The sequence below is a fragment of the Doryrhamphus excisus genome, linkage group LG1 (genome assembly GCF_037039965.1).
Source record: "Doryrhamphus excisus strain RoL-2023G ecotype Guam linkage group LG1, RoL_Dexc_Guam_v1.1, whole genome shotgun sequence".
Taxonomy (NCBI): domain Eukaryota; kingdom Metazoa; phylum Chordata; class Actinopteri; order Syngnathiformes; family Syngnathidae; genus Doryrhamphus; species Doryrhamphus excisus.
Window position 1 is genome coordinate 18,402,924 of NC_136357.1, and position 24,884 is coordinate 18,427,807.

Genomic DNA, 24,884 nt, shown 5'->3' on the forward strand with positions numbered 1-24,884 from the left:
GAACTTATAAAATATTTATTATTTAAAATCTAAATATGTAAAATGGAAATGATTGTAGGTTTTGTTGAGTTATTTGTAAATGTGAGATGCCACCATCATGGCTTGGTCTTGGTCTTGGTGGATTTAATCCAAGCCCCCATGGTCTGGGTTCTCCAGTCCTTTGGCACACACAGCAAGTCATACGGAAACTATCTACAAAGACAGAAGAAGAGGAAGCACCAGCACCGCCACATCCTCTCCACCGTGCTCAGCTTCACTTCCGACATGGTGACATTTTAGATTTTCAACAGCTTCTTGTTCTTCCATCACCGCGGTGACGCTTTGTGGACTTAAGGCCTGGTGAGTCACGGCATTGAAGGTAAAAGGCTTCAAAAAAGACTTTTTTATTCATGTTCTTGTTTGACGGACTAGAAAGACTCGCTTCTTTTTCCTCGCTCTCAAGGTCACCTTTGACCTGATGGCATTTTTTGGGTTTGTTTTTATAGCATTTCAATCATGTTTAACCCAAAAAGAGTTTATGGCAGCAAAGTCAAACGTATACCACACACATGTGAAATAGAGTTGGGCAATATCGGCATATTTTAGCACCATAGAATGGTTCATGGTTTTTGTACGATTTCCTACTAAAGCCTCCTGCTAACATGCTGTTAGAACAGGGGTCTCAAACACGCGGCCCTAGTTTGAGGCCACCGCCTTGATATGAAAGTTTAATGTTAGTGCGGCCTGCCAAGTTTGATATGGATGCTGTATGGTATCATGTACCCAGAAAAAATTATTACGTTTGATTAATGTTCATGTTAAAGGTTAAATAACTGTTAATAGTTATCCTCCCTATCCGTGTGGAAGTGGTAAGTTTTTGGCTAATTAAGTTTAAAGGAAATAACTTGAAGGCTACCGTTTAGGTCGCTAGCTCTCTAGTTTGCGAGTTAGCATGTGTCTCAAGACCCTGCAGTTGCGCAATATGTTGTAAATAAAAAGAGTATAAATGTGACTATAGTCGTGTTTTGTCATGTCTACAGGGCTCTAATCTTAATTTTAATCTGAAAACAATAATTTGTCTACCCACCAACTATATGTGGTTTCTTAAGTTTTTATTATTTGCCCTTTTATTATTATTATTATATTTATTTATTACTGATTGATTGATTTTCTTTATTCTTGATTTGTTTATTTATTTTTCATCTTATTTTGTGCAGAAAAAAATTAAGATATTTGACAACAGTGGAATGTTTTATCAGAGCTTTTGTATATTTTTCTGTTTTTAATAAATGCGTTTTTTTTTTTTGGGAAAATCTGATGCGGCCCAGCCTTGCCCAGACCCTAGCTCCAGTGGCCCCCAGGTAAATTGAGTTTGAGACCCCTGTGTTAGAATAAAATGTAGATAGAATGAATATAGTGTTAGTTATCACCCTTATATCCATTTGCTTAGACAATAGAAAGTGTTTGTATGTGCTGAAGAAGAAATGTTCCTGTGACCTTAATCAGAGACCCCCAGCGACCCCCAGGTCCTGGAGGTCCCTGGATGTGCCAACAGCCACCCTGCAGATGCTCATGTTAATCCTGCAAGAATGTGTCAAGATAAAACAATAAAAGTAATCACTCTCACATATACACACACACATAGACAAAGTGGTGTGTGTCGAGTGGTTAGCGCGCAGAAGTCACAGCTAGGAGACCAGGGTTCAATTCCACCCTCTGCCATCTCATGCGTGGGTTTTCTCCGGGTACTCCGGTTTCCTCCCACATTCCAAAAACATGCTAGGTTAATTGGCCACTCCAAATTGTTCATAGGTATGAATGTGAGTGTGAATGGTTGTTTGTCTATATGTGCCCTGTGATTGGCTGGCCACCAGTCCAGGGTGTACCCCGCCTCTCGCCCCAAGACTGCATACTCAGTATGTGGTGGGTATGTGATTTCACTCTCCTCGCTGCGAGTAACTTTGAATATTGTTGTCTGTCTCTTCTGTATTTAAGTGTTTTTAAAAGCGTCACAGGAGTTTGAACCTGACATTGTTTGTCTCCAGTAGCACCAGAGAGGGGCACTATGGAGGCTGACAAAGACGAAGACAACATGGATTATAAAACCTTCCAGGGTATGTTTGTGTTTCACAAAATGTAAACAACTTGTGTGTCAACTTGTCATTGAAATGCCATTTAAATGTCATCATGGCCTTTCTAACAACCAGCAGGCAGCATAGAACCTGCGTCCTAGTGGGAAGGACCATTGATACAACATGACTTCCACACAAACATTTTAAAGCGCATGCAGAGGTATGCCGATAATACTTCAAATGCAGCTAGTGCCATCAAAACTACTGTACATCATGAGGTTGCCTACAGCCACAGCGTTTAGTACACATTTTTGGAAGACAAATAATGTGAAAATAGAGCAAAAGTGTGTAATGTAACCAGAAAAGGTTGAAGCCATAAATACAAATGGATGTGTCTGTGCTCTACGCAGCCGACGAGAGGAAGATGATCCAGCCGGCGTCCCTGAAAGATCCCAAACTGGACAAGCTGAAGGAGGTAGGAGACCACAAATCTGCTTAGGTTTAATTCCGCAATCCGCAGCTGGAGATAAACGGCGGGCAGAGAAATAGGTTTGACAGTGCAGGAATAATACCCCATGCTTGACAGGGGTGGAAGGTCGACTGAAATTTTAATGAACATCATTACGGGGGGGTGGGGGGGGGGGGTGATGGGAAGCACGGTGGCTCAGCCTGACAGGCTCTCCTGGGCCAGGCTCCAAAACACCTTCTGATAGCCAAGAAGAATAAATCCAAGGAGCTGATGTGCTTCATATTTACATGCGTCGTCATTTTCGATCCCGCTCAGGTTTCTCTCGTCTCAGCAGAAGTGAAAGTAAAAGGAATGTTTCTCACGTAGAGACAAAAGCTCACCAAAGTGTTGCGTCTCACCAGGCTCTGTTGGAATGGATCAATACCACTCTGAAAGCAGAACACATCGTGGTCCAAAGTCTGGAGGAGGATCTCTACGACGGCCTGGTCCTTCATCATCTGCTGGGTGACATCATGCTTTCACTTCTTTCTAGTCATAAATGATGAACAGAATGGATGACAAAGGGCAGCCTTGGCAGCGGCCATCATTAGCCAGAAACAGCTTTGTTACTGGACCAAATGGTTCCCGGAGAACCCCCCACAGGTTCCACGACATACAGTGTTTGATGGCCCACCATATTTTGCATGTCAACACCAATGGCTATGGTTATTCCAGACGATGATGATAATAAAGATCTTGCGCCCTGCAGCCAGGCTGGCTGGCGTGCGCTTGTCCTTGGAAGAGATGGCTTTGACCGCCTCGGCTCAGATCCGCAAGCTGGAAGCGGTCCTGGAGGAGTTGGACCAGAGACTGGGCCAGCAGGAGACCAAGTGGGACGTCAGCCGTGAGTCACACAGAAAGACTGGGTCTGCGCCTCCCGAGTAGCTCGTTGACAAATGTTCTCTTCTGGCAACCTCAGCTACATCTGCTTTTTGCTTTGGACCCAATTGGGAAGCATTTCTGAAGAGCTCAAATGTTGGCTGCTAACAAGCACAGCATCTTGGTGATGATGTCAGCTTTTGGGATGGCTTTAAGTTGAAGGTTGGACATGTAGAAAGTACAAAAATAGATTCTGGAAAACTATAGAAATTTGTGTTTTTAGTGTTTTTAATAATAGGAAGTAGAGCTGATGACAGTTTACAAACAATAAAAAAAACGTTTTTGGGTCCCATGTTGTCACAGTAACTACTGGTAAAATACTGGTATATCTAGAAAGTCCTCATGAAGGCCTTTAATATGACATGCGACATGATGTGGTTGTTTTCAAGGAAGAAAAAAGCTTTTTTGGTGTTTACATCAACACATCCAATCATATTGAAAAACCAATTCCATATCGAGATTACCATTGTCAAGGCCTTTAATATGACATGTGACATAATGTGGTTTGTTCCACCTTTTTATTAACCCTTTTTACTGGAACCATATGAAGGAAAAATTTATTTTGTCTGGGACAATTTCTGTGAGAAATTGAAACTTTTACCCATAAAATGCAGAAAACAAAAGAAAAAAATGACAGATAGGATCAAGGATTTTTTTTATTTGTTGGAGAGTAATGACGTTTTTCAAGCAAGAGAAAAAAATGCTTTTTTTGGTGTTTTACATCATCAGATCCAATCATATTGATGAACTAATTACATATTGAGATTACCATTGTCAAGGTCTTTAATATGACATGTGACATGATGTGGTTTGTTCCACCTCTTTTAAACCCCTTTACTCGAACCGTATGAAGGAAAAATGTATTTCGTCTATGACAATTTCTGTGAAAAATGAAATTTTTACCTGTAAAACGCTGGAAACAAAAGAAAAAAACGACAGATAGGATCGAGGTTTTTTCTATTTGTTGGAGAGTGATGACGTTTTTCAAGCAAGGGGAAAAAAACGCTTTTTTGGTGTTTCCATCATCACATCCAATCATATAGATGAACTAATTACATATTGAGATTACCGTTGTCAAGGTCTTTAATATGACATGTGACATGATGTGGTTTGTTCCACCTTTATTTAAACCCCTTTACTCGAACCGTATGAAGGAAAAATGTATTTTGTCCATGAAAATTTCTGTGAAAAATGAAACGTTTACCTGTAAAATGTTGGAAACAAAACAAAAAACAACAGATAGGATCTAAGATCTTTTTTATTTGTTAGAGAGTAATGACGTTTTTCAAGCAAGGAAAAAAAAATGCTTTTTTGGTGTTTCCTTCATCACATCCAATCATATAGATGAACTAATTACATATCGAGATTACCATTGTCGAGGCCTTTAATATGACATGTGACATGATGTGGTTTGTTCCACCTCTTTTAAACCCCTTTACTCGAACCGTATGAAGGAAAAATGTATTTCGTCTATGACAATTTCTGTGAAAAATGAAATTTTTACCTGTAAAACGCTGGAAACAAAAGAAAAAAACGACAGATAGGATCGAGGTTTTTTCTATTTGTTGGAGAGTGATGACGTTTTTCAAGCAAGGGGAAAAAAACGCTTTTTTGGTGTTTCCATCATCACATCCAATCATATAGATGAACTAATTACATATTGAGATTACAGTTGTCAAGGTCTTTAATATGACATGTGACATGATGTGGTTTGTTCCACCTTTATTTAAACCCCTTTACTCGAACCGTATGAAGGAAAAATGTATTTTGTCCATGAAAATTTCTGTGAAAAATGAAACATTTTCCTGTAAAATGTTGGAAACAAAACAAAAAACAACAGATAGGATCTAGGATCTTTTTTATTTGTTAGAGAGTAATGACGTTTTTCAAGCAAGGAAAAAAAAAATGCTTTTTTGGTGTTTCCTTCATCACATCCAATCATATAGATGAACTAATTACATATCGAGATTACCATTGTCGAGGCCTTTAATATGACATGTGACATGATGTGGTTTGTGACAACATGATTTTTTAATATGAACTGATCTTCGGTGTCTTTCCTAAAAGTAAGATCGATGGACAGCAATAATTAATCACCTTATTTTACTTATTAGCAGGTTCAAAGCCTGGTGGTGCCATCAAATATATGAAAAGTGGGCCGAAAATGTAATTTATAAGTAGCCAAAAAGCGAATTTGTACTAAATTCACTAATTTTGATTATTCAAAGACGGTGCATTAACGGTTGATGCTAAGGAGTTCCACAGCCGTTCCATTTTGTGAAATGAGTCAATAGCTTCTTAAACGCCTGTATAATGAAGCAGGCACAAACCAGCAAGACTTGCATTGCAAAGCTGCATAAAAGCACCAATTAGAGTGAATTGAAAGAGCAGCCGCCGCTGAATAAACGCTGACCCTTCTCCTGTAAAACTAATTGTTGTTTTGGAATCATTTAGCTCGACTTTGTGCAGAAGTCTTCTCTTTGTTGCATTTCATGTTTGCACTGCCTCATTACTGCACGTAACCTTCCCAGGCAGGTGCTCAGGTATTTTGGGTTATTTCTTAATGGGATTCTGAAGGTGGATTCTGCTGTTCCTTTCAGTCATACACAAAAAAGACCTTCTGGCTACGCTTCACCTGCTGGTCGCCATGGTGAGACGTTTCCAGCCTGAAGTGGAGCTGCCCGCTGATGTGAAGGTTCAAGTTGCGGTTGTAGAAGTAAGTAAGCCGGTGCCGCCGGTCTTTGGAATACACATGAAGCAGTTGCTAGCTGGTGTCAATGTCTGTACAGGTGAGCAGGAGAGGAATCAGATCAGACGTTCAAACAGACGTTCTAACTGAAGACAGGTGAGAACATTTATGGCCCACTGAGGGATATGAGAGTCATTTTCTTTTTACGTTTATTTTACCAGTGGAGCCAACTCAGAAGCCCTCAGCGCCACTGAAAGTGAGTCATTTTTTCATTTAATTCCAAAACAGATAAAAAAATTTTGTTGTTTTTTGATTGTTTATTTATATTTAAAAAACTATATACTATTACATGAATTAAAAAAAAAATTTAAATGCAAAAAAACACAATAAAACGTTATTTTTGTTTATATAGTATATATATATATATGCAGTGCATCCGGAAAGTATTCACAGCGCTTCACTTTTTGTACATTTTGTCATGTTACAGCCTCATTCCAAATTGTATTAAATTAATCTCTTACCTCAAAATTCTACACAAAATACTCCATTATGACAATGTGAAAAAAGGTTTTTTTGACATGTTTTGAATTTATTAAAAATAGAAAACAAAAAAATCACATTTACATAAGTATTCACAGCCTTTGCCATGAAGCTCAAAATTGAGCTCAGGTGCATCTTTTTTCCACTGATCATCCTTGAGATCTTTCTACAGCTTAATTGGAGTCCACCTGCAGTAAATTCAGTTGATTGGACATGATTTGGAAATATAATAACTGTCTATATAAGGTCCCACAGTTGACTGTGCATGTCAGAGCACAAACACCAAGCATGAAGTCAAAAGAACTGTCTGTAGACCTGCGAGACAGGATTGTCTTGAGACACAAATCTGGGGAAGGATACAGAAACATTTCTGCTGCTTTGAAGGTCCCAATGAGCACAGTGGCCTCCATTATTCGTAAATGGAAGACGTTTGGAACCACCAGGACTCTTCCTAGAGCTGGCCGGCCTTCTAAACTGAGCGATCGGGGAAGAAGGGCCTTAGTCAGGGAGGTGACCAAGGCCCCGATGGTCACTCTGTCAGAGCTCCAGCGTTCCTCTGTGGAGAGAGGAGAGCCTTCCAGAAGGACAACCATCTCTGCAGCAATCCACCAATCAGGCCTGTATGGTAGAGTGGCCAGACGAAAGCCACTCCTTAGTAAAAGGAACATGGCAGCCCGTCTGGAATTTGCCAAAAAGCACCTGAATGACTCTCAGACCATGAGAAACAAAATTCTCTGGTCTGATGAGACAAAGATTGAACTCTTTGGTGTGAATGCCAGGCGCCATGTTTGGAGGAAACCAGGCACTGCTCATCACCAGGCCAATACCATCCCTACAGTGAAGCATGGTGGTGGCAGCATCATGCTGTGGGGATGTTTTTCAGCAGCAGGAACTGGCAGACTAGTCAGGATAGAAGGAAAATGAATGCAGCAATATATAGAGATATCCTGGATGAAAACCTGCTCCAGAGCGCTCCTGACCTCAGTAGACTGGTCATGTACCTTGACCATATAGACAGTAGACATTAGCACACAGCCAAGATCTCAAAAGATTGGCTTCAGAACCACTCCGTGAATGTCCTGGAGTGGCACAGCTAGAGTCCAGACTTGAATCCGATCGAACATCTCTGGAGAGATCTGAAAATGGCTGTGCACAGACGTCTCCCATCCAACCTGATGGAGCTTGAGACTTATTGCAAAGAAGAATGGGCAAAACTGCCTAAAGATAGGTGTGCTAAACTTGTGGGATCATATTCAAAAAGACTTGAGGCTGTAATTGCTGCCAAAGGTGGATCAACAAAGTATTAAGCAAAGGCTGTGAATACTTATGTAAATGTGATTTTTTGTTTTCTATTTTTAAGAAATTCAAAACATGTCAAAAAAAACTTTTTTCACATTGTCATAATGGAGTATTTTGTGTAGAATTTTGAGGTAAGAGATTAATTTAATTCAGTTTGGAATGAGGCTGTAACATGACAAAATGTACAAAAAGTGAAGCGCTGTGAATACTTTCCGGATGCACTGTATATATAAAAAATAACAATAAACTCTTTTACTGGGCTATAGAACAGGGGTGATCCACCGGTCTCTAAAAATAGTCCAACATAATATTTACAATACTATTGTACTACTACTAAAAATCTAGAAAATCTATAAATATACAAAATATTTCATTTATTTTTGTTTAATTTTATATTTAAATAATCCATAATATATTATGGCTTGCTATGCAGAGTAGGTGGAACTTAGTTCCATGGACCAATTTAACAAAAAAAACCCCATACATTATATATATTTTACAATAATTAAGATTGTCTGTAAATAATTTGCAAACATTTTAAATTATTTGAAAAATATGATTAATTTATTTATAAAAAAAAACCCTTCAAATGAAACATCTTCCCATGGCCTCATGCATTTTTCTGGCCCACCAGGAGATGATCCCATGGAGCATCTGCTGAGGCTGGAGGCTCAAGAGGTTACAGCGGTGAAGCAGGTATATAACGAGAGGAGAAGGAAGCAAGGAAGCAAGGAAGGTTGGAGGTGCCAATTTGTAGCCACCTCCAGAGGGAATAAAGTGATGGAGTGGAAAATGAATCATCTTCCTTGTCGGGAGCCTCAGGTGGGAACAACAAAGTAGTATTCAATATGTCTGCCACTCCGTCTTGTAGGCCATCCTTCACTTTGTAAACAAGAACATGGCCAGCGTGGGACTGCGGGTGTCGGATTTGGATAAACAGGTATGATTCCAAACGGGAGTGGTAACGTCAGGTCCGCTTGCACCAGACTCAGTTTGGGTTTTGGGTTTTTGTTTCCATGCAGTTTTCTGATGGTGTCATTCTGCTGCTGCTGATTGGACAACTGGAAGGTTTCTTCATTCCCCTCTCTGACTTCAGTCTGACCCCCGTCAGCCATGAAGAGATGGTACGGACTTAGACGAGGAAACTACAGTGAATTGAATAAATGTGCAGTATTTAGCAGTGTGTTGCACATACTGATGTATTGTGTGTGTATTGTGTGTGTGTGTTCTCCTTGTAGCTGCACAATGTGAGCTTGGCCTTGAGCCTCCTGAGAGATTTGGACGTACGGGTGTCCACGGTTGAAGCACACGGTGAGAAAAGACTCTCAAGCGGTGCAGAACACAGCAAAAACGGACGTGCACAGGCAGCATTTATCTCCTTACAGAGTAGATCATCTCCAGTGTCCTTTCAAGCTCCATGGCGTTGCGACGTGTTTTTGGTTCTGAGCTCATGTTGTAAATAAAAACTTAACAAGAAAGTTGTTTTTGTAGACGTGGTCTGTCAGGACGTGGCCGCCACCTTGAAGGTCCTCTACGCTCTCTTCAGGAAGCACGGGGGCGCCTAAAGGCAGCTGGACGTGGAAGAAGGACGAGGATCGGGCCATGTGTGGTTGGAGCTGGAACTAAAGGATGTAGTTCCACTCCACTCCTACAGGTGGCAGTAATGTCCATGTGTTTGCAAAAATAATTGGGATCAAAATATTTGAAAAAATAGAAGCCATCTTTTTGTTTTTGTTCTTCTTGTTTTCATACATCATAGATGTCATTTAAAATTGTAAAATTGTTTTTCAAAATAATACAATTATTTAAAATTAAAATTAAAATTAAAATTAAAATTAAAATTAAAATTAAAATTAAAATTAAAATTAAAATTAAAATTAAAATTAAAATTAAAATTAAAATTAAAATTAAAATTAACAGTAGTTTTTGTTTTGTTTTTTCATACATCATATATTTAATTACAAATTTTTCACAATTACAGAAATAAATGGCTGGTGTCTTCACTAATATATACAGTGAAGAAAATAAGTATTTGAACACCTTGCTATTTTGCTATTTCTCCCACTTAGAAATCATGGAGGGGTCTGAAATTTTCATCGTAGGTGCATGTCCACTGTGAGAGAGATAAACTAAAAAGAAAAATCCAGAAATCACAATGCATGATTTTTTAACAATTTATTTGTGTGATACAGCTGCTAATAAGTATTTGAACACCTGAGAAAATGAATGTTAATATTTGGTACAGTAGCCTTTGTTTGCTATTACAGAGGTCAAACGTTTCCTGTAGTTTTTCACCAGGTTTGCACACACTGCAGGAGGGATCTTGGCCCACTCCTCCACACAGATCTTCTCTAGATCAGTCAGGTTTCTGGGCTGTCGCTGAGAAACACGGAGTTTGAGCTCCCTCCAAAGATTTTCGATTGGGTTCAGGTCTGGAGACTGGCTGGGCCATGCTAGAACCTTGATATGCTTCTTACGGAGCCACTCCTTGGTTTTCCTGGCTGTGTGCTTCGGGTCGTTGTCGTGTTGGAAGACCCAGCCACGACCCATCTTCAATGCTCTGACAGAGGGAAGGAGGTTGTTCCCCAAAATCTCACAATACACGGCCCCAGTCATCCTCTCTTTAATGCAGTGCACTCGTCCTGTCCCATGTGCAGAAAAACACCCCCAAAGCATGATGCTACCACCCCCATGCTTCACAGTAGGGATGGTGTTCTTCGGATTGTACTCTTCATTCTTCTTCCTCCAAACACGCTTATTGGAATTATGACCAAAAAGTTCTATTTTGGTCTCATCTGACCATAAAACTTTCTCCCATGACTCCTCTGTATCATCCAAATGGTCATATGCAAACTTAAGACGGGCCTTGACATGTGCTGGTTTAAGCAGGGGAACCTTTCGTGCCATGCATGATTTCACATCATGACGTCTTAGTGTATTACCTACAGTAACCTTGGAAACGGTGGTCCCAGCTCTTTTCAGGTCATTGACCAAGTCCTGTCGTGTAGTTCTGGGCTGATTCCTCACCTTTCTTAGAATCATTGAGACCCCACGAGGTGATATCTTGCATGGGGCTCCACTCCGATTGAGATTGACCGTCATGTTTAGCTTCTTCCATTTTCTAATGATAGCTCCAACAGTGGACCTTTTTTCACCAAGCTGCTTGGTAATTGCTCCGTAGCCCTTTCCAGCCTTGTGGAGGTGTACAATTTTGTCTCTGGTGTCTTTGGACAGCTCTTTGGTCTTCGCCATGTTACAAGTTAAAGTCTTACTGATTGTATGGGGTGGACAGGTGTCTTTATGCAGCTAACGACCTCAAACAGGTGCATCTGATTCAGGATGATACATGGAGTGCAGGTGGACTTCTAATGGGCAGACTAACAGGTCTTTCAGGGTCAGAATTCTAGATGATACACAGGTGTTCAAATACTTATTTGCAGCTGTATCACACAAATAAATTGTTAAAAAATCATGCATTGTGATTTCTGGATTTTTCTTTTTAGTTTATCTCTCTCACAGTGGACATGCACCTACGATGAAAATTTCAGACCCCTCCATGATTTCTAAGTGGGAGAAATAGCAAAACAGCAGGGTGTTCAAATACTTATTTTCTTCACTGTACATTTAATCTTTAATTTACCATATTTTTTTCACACCCCAATTAAATAGTGTAAGTGTATTCTATCTGTGACAGAATTATTACAGAAAAGATGGGGAAAATTAAATTTTTGGGTGGATTTTTCACAATTACAGATTTTTAATTTTTTTTCAATATTTTAAATATTGCCCCAATTAAAACATATTTGTTCATTATATTCAACTATTACAGATTATAGTTTTTTTTAAATAAAATATGCTCTTGAATATTTTTTGCAGTTACATATTTAATAAACATAGAGGGGAAAATGAAATATATATGCATCTTTTTTGTTGATTGTTTTGTGATGAAAAAAAGGCCAAATTGCTACCTTAATAAAAAATATTGCCTTAGACTGGCCACAATAAAAGGCCCCTCTGAAATGTGCAGAAGCAAAGGGTGTGAGAAATGTAACAAAAATGTAAAAAAAAATCCCTATGAGGCCTTGGTTTAGCGCGCTAGCAGGAATGCTAATGCTAATTTGCACATTTATCATGTTTTTTTGTCCTCCCCCTTTCACAATCCGTCATCTCCCTTTTGCTTGCTGCTGCATGAACAATGACATTTGCTCTTTTCTTCCTATTCTACCGCCTGCCTCCTTTGTCCTGCTTCGGTGAATGCAAATGTCATTTCAAGCCCCAAAATGAAATAAAAAATGTCTCCAACAATGAGCCGCTGACAAGTCGTCAAAGGTGGGAGTGGGGGAGGGGGTCCACATCACAAAACCCACGGTTGCCTTAAGACGACATTCAGCGCTTGAATGTGGAAAGCGAACAATATTACTTTTTAAAATCCCATTTAGCACCTTAGCCAAGGAAATACTACTTATGTGTTGTCACATGACCACATGTAATCATTAGAGTTCTTGCATCGAGTTGTTTTCGCTGACGGGTGGCATTTGGGAAGCCAATTTGTTTGTAAAATGTAAAATATTCCCCTCCCATATGACATTTACACGGCTGTTATTGCGTTGGTCTCACACAGATATTACCATGACTCACGTATTAGTTCGTATTAACGACGTACAGCCCGAGAAACAACATTAATGTCAATTACACTCGCTTATAGGAGATTTAACGCCACATTAAACCTTCCTCTTCCTGTCACTCACCACATTGTTTGTCTTTCATCATTACAATACACGCTTCGAGCCTCATGTGTTTGTCAGTTGCCATGACAACCAAGAGCCACCACCCTCCCCTTGTAATTAGCCACTGTAAAGTACACTGCTACAGTACATACGTGGGCATTATAGCAAATCCCCACAGCAAAACTAATAGAGTCGCCCGAAAATACCATATTAGCTAATTATAAGTCAAATCAAGGCAGCATGGTGGTCTAGTGGTTAGCGCGCAGACCTCACAGCTAGGACACCAGGGTTCAATTCCATCCTCGGTCATCTCTGTGTGGAGTTTTGCATGTTCATGTTAATGCGTGGGTTTTCTCCGGGTACTCCGGTTTCCTCCCACATTCCAAAAACATGCTAGGTTAATTGGCCACTCCAAATTGTCCATAGGTATGAATGTGAGTGTGAATGGTTGTTTGGCTCCAGCACCCCCGCGACCCACGTGAGGATAAGCGGTAGAAAATGAATGAATGAATGAAATAGCAGTTGATATACGTATATGTTTTACATTTTCCAACTAGTTATACTTTCTTGTAAATTTTCTTCTCGCAATTATGACTTTCTTCCTGTAACATTTGGACATTTTAACTTTTTCTGGAACCTCCTTTTCCAAAAATCACAACTTTATTTGCTGTTTTGTTTGTCTCTCATAAGATTGCGACTTAAAAAAGAACATATTTTTTCTTCAATATTTCAATTTTGTACTGCTAAAATTACATAATTTACTCTCATAATATATATATATTTTCTCGCTAGGTTACCACTTTTTTGCTGAATATTTTGACTGTAATTCTTGTAAAATTAGAGCTGATTTTTCCACTTTTTCTGGGTTACTTTTTAGGAAGCAGCTGTGGGTCACACTTTGGACACATGAGATTCCGGATCGTTGACAACAGCAGAACGGCTAGTGCCTTCCTTATTTTGCAATTCATAAGACCCAAACAGAGGATAATTAGGTTAATTGGCCACTCCAAATTGTCCATAGGTATGAATGTGAGTGTGAATGGTTGTTTGTCTATATGTGCCCTGTGATTGGCTGGCCACCAGTCCAGGGTGTACCCCGCCTCTCGCCCGAAGACAGCTGGGATAGGCTCCAGCACCCCCGCGACCCTCGTGAGGAAAAAGCGGTAGAAAATGAATGAAGTCAAGTCAAGTCTATTTATTCATATAACCCTTAATCACAAAGTGCATGAATATAAATATCTCTGTATTGGATGAGTTTGGTTGTGCAGGTGTACCAGTGCCCTCCTTGATTGGCAGCAAATAAGAAGATTTTCATCAGCAGGTTCGCTAATCAGCAACCACAGGTAGCCGGAATCATCATCAAGGAACGATGTGTCAAGTGTTTCTGGTGTGTTCCGTCAAACCGGAGTGTAAAAGCGTGACCCGTGAAAGAGAATGACGTGAACTAAGCATAATGTGGACGGATGACAAATAAAGATGTTGCTGTGTGTGACTTGGCCGTCATCCGTGCAGCCGGGGGTAACTTTTAATGGTGGCGTCGTCAGGGCAACACCAACACCAACATCCGCTTTAAATGGACCTTTCATGCCACAGAGGAGATGAGACAAGCTCTAATGGACTTTTAATAGACTTAATCCTGGCAGGATGTGGACCAGACTACTCAAGAACAGGAAGCGGATGTCTACACGTCGACATGTTGTTCGATAAACGCGACCGAGGCTACTTGACTGGCAGGAGGAGCAGCGCTCGTTAGAGGCTTTTGCCAACAAGCTTCCTGGTTGGGACACCGGGACAAGCGGCAGGTGTTTACCAGGAATTGTGGTGTACCCAGGTCACATGCTGCTTGCTTTTTGCTGCATGGCAGCCATTTAATTCTGTTGAATAAAAAGCTACTGAGCTGATAAAAAAATGTATAATTCTTTTTCCAGCAATATATATTGGGATGTATGCATATTTGTACTACTCGAAGGGATGTCTGTATTTCTACCCTGTGGATTTATTGTTGACTTGGTGCTGATAGTGGAGATAATGACAGCAACATGGGTTGGTGCAAAAGTGGACCAAATATACATTACTCTGTGGATGTACAGTGCATCCGGAAAGTATTCACAGCGCTTCACTTTTTCTACATTTTGTCATGTTACAGCCTCATTCCAAACTGTATTAAATTAATCTCTTACCTCAAAATTCTACACAAAATACTCCATTATGACAATGTGAAAAAGTTTTTTTTTGACATGTTTTGAATTTCTTAAAAATAGAAAACAAAAAAATCACATTTACATAAGTATTCACAGCCTTTGCTTAATACTTTGTTGATCCACCTTTGGCAGCAATTACAGCATCAAGTCTTTTTGAATATGATCCCACAAGTTTAGCACACCTATCTTTAGGCAGTTTTGCCCATTCTTCTTTGCAATAAGTCTCAAGCTCCATCAGGTTGGATGGGAGACGTCTGTGCACAGCCATTTTCAGATCTCTCCAGAGATGTTTGATCGGATTCAAGTCTGGACTCTGGCTGTGCCACTCCAGGACATTCACGGAGTGGTTCTGAAGACAATCTTTTGAGATCTTGGCTGTGTGCTAATGTCGACTAATGGTCAAGGTACATGACCCGTCTACTGAGGTCAAGAGTGCTCTGGAGCAGGTTTTCATCCAGGATATCTCTATATATTGCTGCATTCATTTTTCCTTCTATCCTGACTAGTCTGCCAGTTCCTGCTGCTGAAAAACATCCCCACAGCATGATGCAGCCACCACCATGCTTCACTGTAGGGATGGTATTGGCCTGGTGATGAGCAGTGCCTGGTTTCCTCCAAACATGGCGCCTGGCATTCACACCAAAGAGTTCAATCTTTGTCTCATCAGACCAGAGAATTTTGTTTCTCATGGTCTGAGAGTCATTCAGGTGCTTTTTGGCAAATTCCAGATGGGCTGCCATGTTCCTTTTACTAAGGAGTGGCTTTCGTCTGGCCACTCTACCATACAGGCCTGATTGGTGGATTGCTGCAGAGATGGTTGTCCTTCTGGAAGGCTCTCCTCTCTCCACAGAGGAGCGCTGGAGCTCTGACAGAGTGACCATCGGGGCCTTGGTCACCTCCCTGACTAAGGCCCTTCTTCCCCGATCGCTCAGTTTAGAAGGCCGGCCAGCTCTAGGAAGAGTCCTGGTGGTTCCAAACGTCTTCCATTTACGAATAATGGAGGCCACTGTGCTCATTGGGACCTTCAAAGCAGCAGAAATGTTTCTGTATCCTTCCCCAGATTTGTGCCTCAAGACAATCCTGTCTCGCAGGTCTACAGACAGTTCTTTTGACTTCATGCTTGGTGTTTGTGCTCTGACATGCACAGTCAACTGTGGGACCTTATATAGACAGTTGTTATATTTCCAAATCATGTCCAATCAACTGAATTTACTGCAGGTGGACTCCAATTAAGCTGTAGAAAGATCTCAAGGATGATCAGTGGAAAAAAGATGCACCTGAGCTCAATTTTGAGCTTCATGGCAAAGGCTGTGAATACTTATGTAAATGTGATTTCTTAGTTTTCTATTTTTAATAAATTCAAAAAAAGTAAAAAAAAAAACGTTTTCACATTGTCATATTGAAGTATTTTGTGTAGAATTTTGAGGTAAGAGATTAATTTAATACAGTTTGGAATGAGGCTGTAACATGACAAAATGTGGAAAAAGTGAAGCGCTGTGAATACTTTCCGGATGCACTGTATGCATCATCTGAGGATTGGTTCTGGAGACCTTTATCAAGGCCCAAAGAAGGCCAGCATTGTTAGTCCAGTGAGCGGCATCATTCCAACTATCATTGGATCATGCCATTCAGGCTTTCTGGGGAGGAAAATCAGGAGGATATTCAGGAGGAGGAGCAGTGTGGTTTTCATCCGGGTCTTGTTCCTCGAGGAATTCTGTGGTGAGTACTCCAGGAATATGTGGTACCGGACCACCTAATTCAGAATTTGGTTCACAATAAGTCGGACCAGCTTCCAGTGAGGGTTGCCCTTTGTCACAGATTCTGTTTATTACGTTTACTTTACCGCTAAATAAAATGTAAAAACATTTATATATAATAATAATAGTAATATATATAATAATATAATATATAATAATATAAAAATAAATGTTTCATGTAAAAAAATATCAATAAAAAGTACAACAAAAATATCAATTAATAAAATGTAATGAATAAAATGAAACAAAATGCATATATAGATGTTAAATAAAAATAAATGTCAATATTTTCAATAAATAATAATCTCTCCCTCAAAGAGCAGCGGACAGAGAGGGATTTCAACACAGTGGAAAAGATAAAACTTTATTTATTTCTCCCTGTTGTGACGATACAAAGTCAACAAGTGCAATAAACGATCCAACTGAGAACGGTTACGCAACATTCTATCTACAGTAGTATAAGAAATACTCTGGACAGAACGTACACTGAACATTGGTACCACCACACCCTGAAAAAAGTGAGGTATCAGACTACTACCAAGCTTCCGTGTGTGTGTGTGTGTGTGTGTACAGGTGGCTATTCAACTGTAAGGCAACTGTTACCATGACAACCTGTAGAGAGACTGGAACAGATGTGTGCTCCACATCCTTTTGTTGAGTTTTTTTTTTTTTGTCCACCAGGGAGGATGATACAGTGTCGCATCACGTCAGGCCACACTGCTTCAGACAAAACAAAACATTAAAAAAAAAAAAATCAATGTGTCACACATTCGGAGAAGAAGACAATAACATGATGATTCCGGAATGGAACTTATTAGATTCCCCAAACTTAGCCAGCACTGACGACTAATTAAATCCCCTTTGAGCCGCTGCTGCTGCTGTGTGATGAATTACATAAAAAACTTGCCTCCCTGTTGGTCAAAGAGCGGGAATAAGCGGGAATGGGGCGGCAGCTGCACGAGCACAAGAGCAGGAGAGCGTGAATTAAAAGCACCGCTGATCTCCGGGGCCAATTATTTCTCCTGGACAAATTGTGTTCCCGTGCCCCTGAAAGCACACGGCAGCCAGCCAATTAAACGTTAGCCTCTCCGATGGGAGCGAACATCCCAGCAAATGCTAATATTATTGCAGATAAGGCGGAAAGGACATCTGGAAGTTGTGACTTCACGCTGCAACGTGTCATGGTTTAGCCCAAAAGTTTTTAAAAGGGGACTCGTAATACGGAGAACAGCATCTCTGTGGTTGCCATGGTGACACAGCATGACCTACTTTAGTCGCCGAACGCTGGGAGGATTGCTTTGTTCACGCTGCTATTGTGACTGCTTTAGTGACTTCTGCTAGCCTTTAGCACGTCGCTTCATTAATTTGGATTGGTTGCTTTAGCTTCCCTTGTTTTGGCAATGGCTTCAATTCAGCATCACAACTTGGAAAGGGCACTCCGGGCCAGTAGAGGGCGGCATATTAGCAAAGGAAAGCCTTGGTTCCATCAAGCAGCACAGCACCACTTTGTCACGTTTACTTTTTTAACTAGATGAGGTTATAAACGCAGCTGGCTAGCGCGGCTATCGCCATCACAGTGGAAATGCAAGCTGACCAAAACCGTACCACCCCCCGCTGAACTGCTTCATAGAAACCAGACTTACCTGTGGATTTTTCTTTTGCAAGAAACAAACGCTTGGGAAAATTACATACAGTCAAACCTCAGTTTTCCAACGCCCAGTCGCCTTGGTTTTCATACACTGCCTCAGTTTTTGTACACTGTTATGTGTAACATAGCAACTGCCTTAATTTTTCTCAAAAAATTTTCACCAAAATTTTGCCTCGTGGGTAACAAACGAGCAAAATGACAAATTTGACAAACATGTTTGTTTTCATACAATCTTGTGTGTCACAAACGAGGTCATTTGTTCGTTATTTCGTTTTCAACAAAACTTTTGCCACAATTTTTGACATTTTTTTTGGTACACTGTCTTGCTTTTTGTACATTGTGCGCAAAAAACTAGCCCATTTGTTACTAGATTCATCTTTAGCTGAAAATATTTGCAGTGGTTTTCATACATTGTAAGCTATGTGTAACAAATTGTTAGTTGATTAGTTTTTTGGACAAAAAAAGGAAAAAACAGAAAGAAGCCAATTGGGTAGTTAATTTGTTTTTCAACAAAACATTTCGCCAAAATTTTGCCTTAGTCTTCTTACAATGTTGTGTGTCATAAAATAGTTCATTTGCTCGTTACATTTTTGGAAAATTTTGCGTAGGCTTTCGTACATTGTCTCAGTTGTCGCATGTCGTGCATAAGAAACTAGCCCAATTGTTACTTCATTTGACCAAAACTTGACCTCGGTTTTGGTACACTGTCTGGTTTTTTGTACAATGACAAAAAAGCTAATTTGTTCATAATATTTCCCCTATTGAATATCTGGAACAAATTCATTGGCTTTACATTATTTCCTACACTCTTCCTTCGATTTTGTACATTTCGGTTATTGTTGGACCTTTTGAAACCATTTAAAAACCATTTAAAAAGCGAGGTTCCTCTGTACATCTCAACACATCTCACACTATCAAGGCCTAAAATGTACCAAGAATCAATAAATAAAACATATCATTTAAGCAAATACGCCAAAGTGAGCGCTTACGATTTTAGTGCTTTGTTGTCTACGTTGTCACATAGATTGCGATGGCAGATTTGCATATAACATCGTGATCAACGCTTCCCATGGATACATGACTTACATTCAACCACGTTAGCGCCTTGTTCTCGTGAGACTTTAGATTGAACTCGTACCGAAAGTGAACAACCTTATCTTTTTCTTTTAATGAAGCTTATTTTTATCTTTCCCCTAAACCATGATGATGAACAATCTTTGCTCTCGGGTCATTTGAGAGTCGTTTTGAGTCTTACTATGGTGCTAATATTGCAAATTTGAAATGAATTGAATAAAATGCAGTATGATACGGTCATCGTCATTAACACAAACTATCTAAGCCATCAAAAAGCCAGTTAATAAAGTGAATAAAACACTAATTACACGGGTGTTTTTCTACAATATCCTACTAAACTCCCACGAGAACAGACAGTATGAATACAACTGTGACACCTCGGCATCCTTCACTGTACATTATTGCTGATACGTTACAAGGGGAATGTTTTTATTTCGAAATTGAAGCGGGGGGATGATACCGTCACAGGACGTTTTGATCGTGATCGTGTGATATCAATGCATTGCAGTATTGCTAGAGGAAGTGCTCTTTCTCGTGAGGATGGTTGCTAATGACGGTTACCATGGCAGCCGCTCACAAATGGTCATGGCGTCCCCGATCCTTCCTGGCTGAAATAACTTGGCTCCGTACAACAAACACAAGCACGGATCACACGTGAAGAAACAACAAATAAGACGCTTTTTGAGCTACAGCAGGAACAAAAAAAAACAAAAACGGCGCGTCCTCGTCAAAGACACTTTACGATATCGAGAAAGCACTCGTGTGGGGACTCCAAACATGTGACTGTCGGTGACGTGGGGAAGAAAAGGCTCGTCTAGTCTATGTGAGATTGATGCTCAGCATCAAACGTACCATCCTCGCCTTCCCAAACCAGCACGCACATAAATAAACCAGCAAATACAGAAGAAGTGTCTAACTGCTACGCAACACAAACTCACACAGCAGTGCTTAACATCTCACAACCTGCTCAACTTTACCGCAAGTTCATCCAGTTGTTTAGGGGTCTGGGTTTGGGTTTGGGTATCTTCCACTCCGCTTCATTCCGTGTCCTGACAGCCTTGAGGGGCTTGGCTTCAGTGTCACTCACTCACTGCTCGGCTGTGTCCTGTTAAAAGCCTCTGCTGTCTGTCCGTTGGCGCTTTGTGCTCATCAGAGGGCGGGTGGGTGTGGGGGTGTTGCTGAGGAGCGGGGGGTCCCTGCCAAAGACTCCAGGCTGGCAGGCTAAGTGGATTCCATGTTTCCTCCGCACCATGGAAGGAAACGGTGTGTTGCTACGCTTCTGTTGGTGAAAAAAAGACAACAATGAGCGGCCAAGCCAAGTCTTGTCCGTTACAGTACTACAGTATTATAGTATACTACAGTATACTACAATTTACTACAGTATAAGTGTTAGGTTTCAAGCTTTGGAGGAGACTTGGCTAAAAATGCAAAAATACACGGCCCTCATTCTCATGTCCGAAAGTTGCATTACTGTTGTTGTACATGCAACACTCCATAGCCTCTACTTGGCTGCGGCAGCCAGTTTTCTTGCTGCCCTCATTCTCCATCCTTCCATTTTCTATGCCGCTTATCCTCATTAGGATTGCGGGAGTATGCTGGAGCCTATCCCAGCTGATTTTGGCCGAGACGCGGGTAATCCCTGGTCTGAAGTCCGCCCTCAGTCTCCTTTCAGCTAAACTTTGATGACATGTCCTCATGCTATTACTGTCGCAGTACTTTCACTCTGTTTTTGTTTTACCAACCTCAGTCTCCCCTTTGTAAAAAAGTGAAGAAACATGCTAATGTTGTTGTAGCTTAGCATGGAGGCTGCGGTACAATACTCCACAGTTTCCACTTGGCTGCACCTACCGGTTTTCTTGCTGCCCTCAGTCTTCGCTTGAATACAATTTGATGACATATGCTAATGTTATATAACAGTGTGGTTATACCTCAGCTCTGGGGGGTGCAGTACTACACTCCACAGTTTCCACTTGACTGTAGCTACCAGTGTCCTGGCTGCCCTCAGTCTCCTCTCAAACTAAATACGAGGACATGGGCTAACATCAGCTCACCATGTTTCTTAATGTACTCCACAGTCTCCACTTTGCTCCTTTTCTGACTGAACAACAGAAGAGCCTCATTCTCTTCCAATGTTTTTGTTCCTTACAAATGATGCGTTCAATGTCTTCATCAAATAATCATTCATTCATTTTTTACATTTTATATTTTATATATTATTTTATACTTTTGGCCATACAGCGGACCAGCACCTAATAATGTTGTTTGAATGCTGTAAGAAGAGATGGTGTAGTGCTGCTCATTATCACGACATGCTTTAGACAAAGACATGAAAGATATTCTAATGCTGCACTCTGGAGGGAAATAAATATAAATACTCAAATGGAAAATAAATGCGTGACAACAACATCTAATAAAAGATTATAGAATGTTTAAATAAAGTTTGCAGGTGGCAAAGCTGGTGGGATTTCTGCACAGGTACTTCTTCCCTCTCGCAAGCACGCCACGGCAGCAGTGGCTTGTTAATTAACTGACACCACATGGTCACCGCTGATCTCCTCTGACAGGGGCTTGGCGCAATTCTCTCACCGTGCCAGCAGTGATGACATCATGTATAATCATCATCGTATTATTATGAATATCACAGGAGAGCAATGCAGAAAAGGATGAGAGCTTCATGTGCTCCGCTGTAAAGGTTAACAATGGAGGTCTACGCAGTAGTACATGTGTTCTGAAGATGTGTTTACTTATGTTCGGCTGAGTGGACCCACTTTTCTGAGCCATTACCCTGCACCCTCCTCTCCGGGGAGGAGGATACACACCAAAAGACCATTTGGTACCGCACTAAATGTGACACACAAGTACAGTATATCAGCCATCGTGGTTACTTAGCACATGTAGGAAAGTACCACTAATAAATTACATTTTACATGACATGTAGTGCAACCTCCAACGCCCTTGAGGTTACATGTGACCTCAATTTGGGGGAAAATACGCTTCAGACACTGTCAGACGTCGAGGGAACCTCATGAGAGCTCAGTTTGGCGAGCATCTGAGCATTGCAAAGGATTTCCTGTATCTCAGCTTCGTGGTAAAAGTTGGAACTTTTTCTACTTATGCCACACTATTTGCTTTTTTTTATTGTTACAAATACTTCACTTTCTTCTTGGACTGTATTTTTTCTCAAAACATTATGACTTTGCGCGCATATTTTGACTTTATTATTATGGGCATGCACTGCAATGCAGTGAGGGCCTCCCATTTTTTTACGCTTAATGTGGCCCAAACTGCAAGAAGGATCCCCACAATCGTGACACTCGGGACTAGGTCACTATTTATTCTTTGGAAAGATTTGTGTAACCACGGCGATGCTATTAATGAAAACATTCAAAATAGGCCTCGAGATTAGGTACACCCAAATCTATTTAAAAAAAAAACAAGCTGAATTTACAGACTTTTCACAATCTTGTAGCTCAGCCATACGGTCACGTAGAAACGTGGTTAATGGCTCATTTTGGGACAAACTTCTCAACTCTCTCAGTGACTAATTAGTTTTTTCATTGGATGTTTAGCAGGGCCCAAATCCACCTCGTCTGTCACTCTAGCGCCAGCGTAGGAGGCTGAAAAATTACTTTTTTTTGTAAACAACTGCTCCTGCTTCTAGCCGCAATGTTTTAGCTAGCTTGGTTTCTTTTGGTGTAGACATAGGAATCTTTGTCCCCTTTCCAAAAATGTCACTTTTATGTCAGAGAGATGTACGGATTGCCTTCTGTGGCCCTTAGAAGCGACAAAAGTCGAAATATTCTCCCATTGACTCCCATGTTAAAAATGTCGTCTTTTTTTCTCAAGCTCTTCAATTGTCTATGTTTTCGACTCATCAATCTACCGATTTGCAAAACGAGCAGATATACGCGAAGCCCCAACTCTCGGGCCACTCATGGTCGTCTTGTGGTGTCAATATCTGTGTTATCATCATGTCGGGAATCGATAGTTAGGTCTCGACCCGTTAGGTATCACTACCTCTCTGCCCTTTAGCGCTAAATGACAATGCATGTCCTGTATGCAATTTTAAAACAACACATGACACCAGGAGTGCCTGGCCACTTTCACAAACTGTCCATACAGTCCCCTCCCAAAGTATTGGAAAAGTGAGGAAAATTCTGTTATTTTTGCTGTAGACTGGAAACGTTTGGGTTTGACGCCAAAAAACGAACATGAGAAAAGAGACATTTCAGCTTTTATTTTCAGGTATTTACATCTGAATGTGATAAAAGTAAGTATTTGTGATTTTAGAAACTCCTTATTTGTAAAATCACAAATACTTCAACTTGCTGATATAGTTCATCTTCAAACAAAATACAAGGATGAAGAGTCTTGAACCAGTCATGATGTGCTATATATATCACTATATTGATACTTACTATGGTACCCATTATGGCATTGGATGCTCATATCACCTTGTACTTCGGTACGAGGTGCATTATAAAAAAAACACAAACAAAAAACAAACAAAAAAAAAAACCTTAAACTGTATTATGGAAAGCAGGAAGTGAACAAATGTAACAGTTAGTGATTGCAAAAGTACCAGATGGAGGGGTAGGATTTAATAAGCTTTGCTTCTTCCTACTCCTTTTGGACATGTGGAACTGGGAACTGATTATGGGATGCACTCAATTGGAATCTGATGCATGTTCAAATGAAATAAAACCATTACCATTACCATTACCCTAAACTATTTAGAAGATAGATTTGCAAAAGAACATCACATTTTTAGGTGAGCAAAAGTATTGGAACAGGCAGACTTAAAATGAATTAAGGTGAATAATTTTGTTACAAATCCTTTGTTTGCAATAAGTGCATGAAGCCTGTGACCCACTGACATCACCATTCTTCTTTTGTGATGCTCTTCAAGGCTTTCACTGCAGCATCTTTCAGTTGTTGTTTGTTTTGGAGGTTACTGCCTTCAGTATCCTCTTGAGCTGGTAAAAAGTCTGGACATTGACTTAGCCAGTCTTAAACCTTCCACTTCTTTCCCAGGTGAACGCCTTTGTGTTTTTTTTTTTGCAGTGTTTTGGAGTCATTATCTTGTTGCATGACGAAGGATCTCCCAATCAGTTTGGATGCATCTTTCTTTAAATTCGCAGACAAAATATTTCTGAATTCATTTTGCTGCTGCCATCATGGGTTACATCATCCATGAAGATGAATGAGCCCGTCCCAGAAGAAGCCATGCAAGCCCAGACCATTACATTGCCCACCATATTTCCCAGATAAGCTTGAATGTGATGTCATGACATCAACGTTGAATGTCATGAGTAGATCCTTTCTTTCTCCAAACTTTAGCCTTTCCATCACTTTGGAAAAGGTTCATCTTTGTCTCAGCAGTCCATAAAACTTTGTCACAGACCTTTTGAGGCTTGTCTCTGTACTTTTGGCTAATGAGTGGTTTCATCTTTTGGTGTAGCCTCTGTACTTTTGTTCATAAAGTCTTCTGTGAACAGTAGATGCTGATAC

The 24,884-nt window shown here is 40.4% G+C and overlaps 2 protein-coding genes across 3 annotated transcripts in view; one reads left to right on the forward strand and one right to left on the reverse strand.

Annotated features, from left to right (window-relative positions):
• Window positions 1-87: 87 nt before the first annotated feature.
• On the forward strand, window positions 88-14,515 carry parvg (parvin, gamma). 2 transcript variants are annotated; one of them, XR_013627586.1, is made up of 14 exons: window positions 88-358; window positions 2,025-2,093; window positions 2,462-2,526; window positions 2,922-3,024; window positions 3,269-3,403; window positions 6,039-6,154; window positions 6,228-6,283; window positions 6,349-6,383; window positions 8,601-8,662; window positions 8,838-8,906; window positions 8,989-9,090; window positions 9,205-9,277; window positions 9,458-9,620; window positions 13,571-14,515. XR_013627586.1 is itself a non-coding variant. In XM_058075670.2 (13 exons), exons 2-13 carry the CDS (start codon window positions 2,045-2,047, stop codon window positions 9,529-9,531), a joined length of 939 nt encoding a protein of 312 aa, XP_057931653.2. In that variant the 5' UTR covers window positions 89-358; window positions 2,025-2,044; the 3' UTR covers window positions 9,532-9,711. The 2 variants fall into 2 exon arrangements, 1 of the variants encoding a protein (XP_057931653.2); XM_058075670.2 differs by lacking the exon at window positions 13,571-14,515 and having other exon boundaries at window positions 89-358; window positions 9,458-9,711.
• A 4,220-nt stretch (window positions 14,516-18,735) lies between these two features.
• Window positions 18,736-24,884, reverse strand: part of shisal1b (shisa like 1b) — a 41,253-nt gene continuing 35,104 nt past the window's right edge. Inside the window, exon 5 of the mRNA XM_058075391.2 lies at window positions 18,736-20,652. Coding sequence (XP_057931374.1) covers window position 20,652 — 1 coding nt within the window. The 3' untranslated portion in view covers window positions 18,736-20,651. The remainder of the gene's footprint in view (window positions 20,653-24,884) is intronic.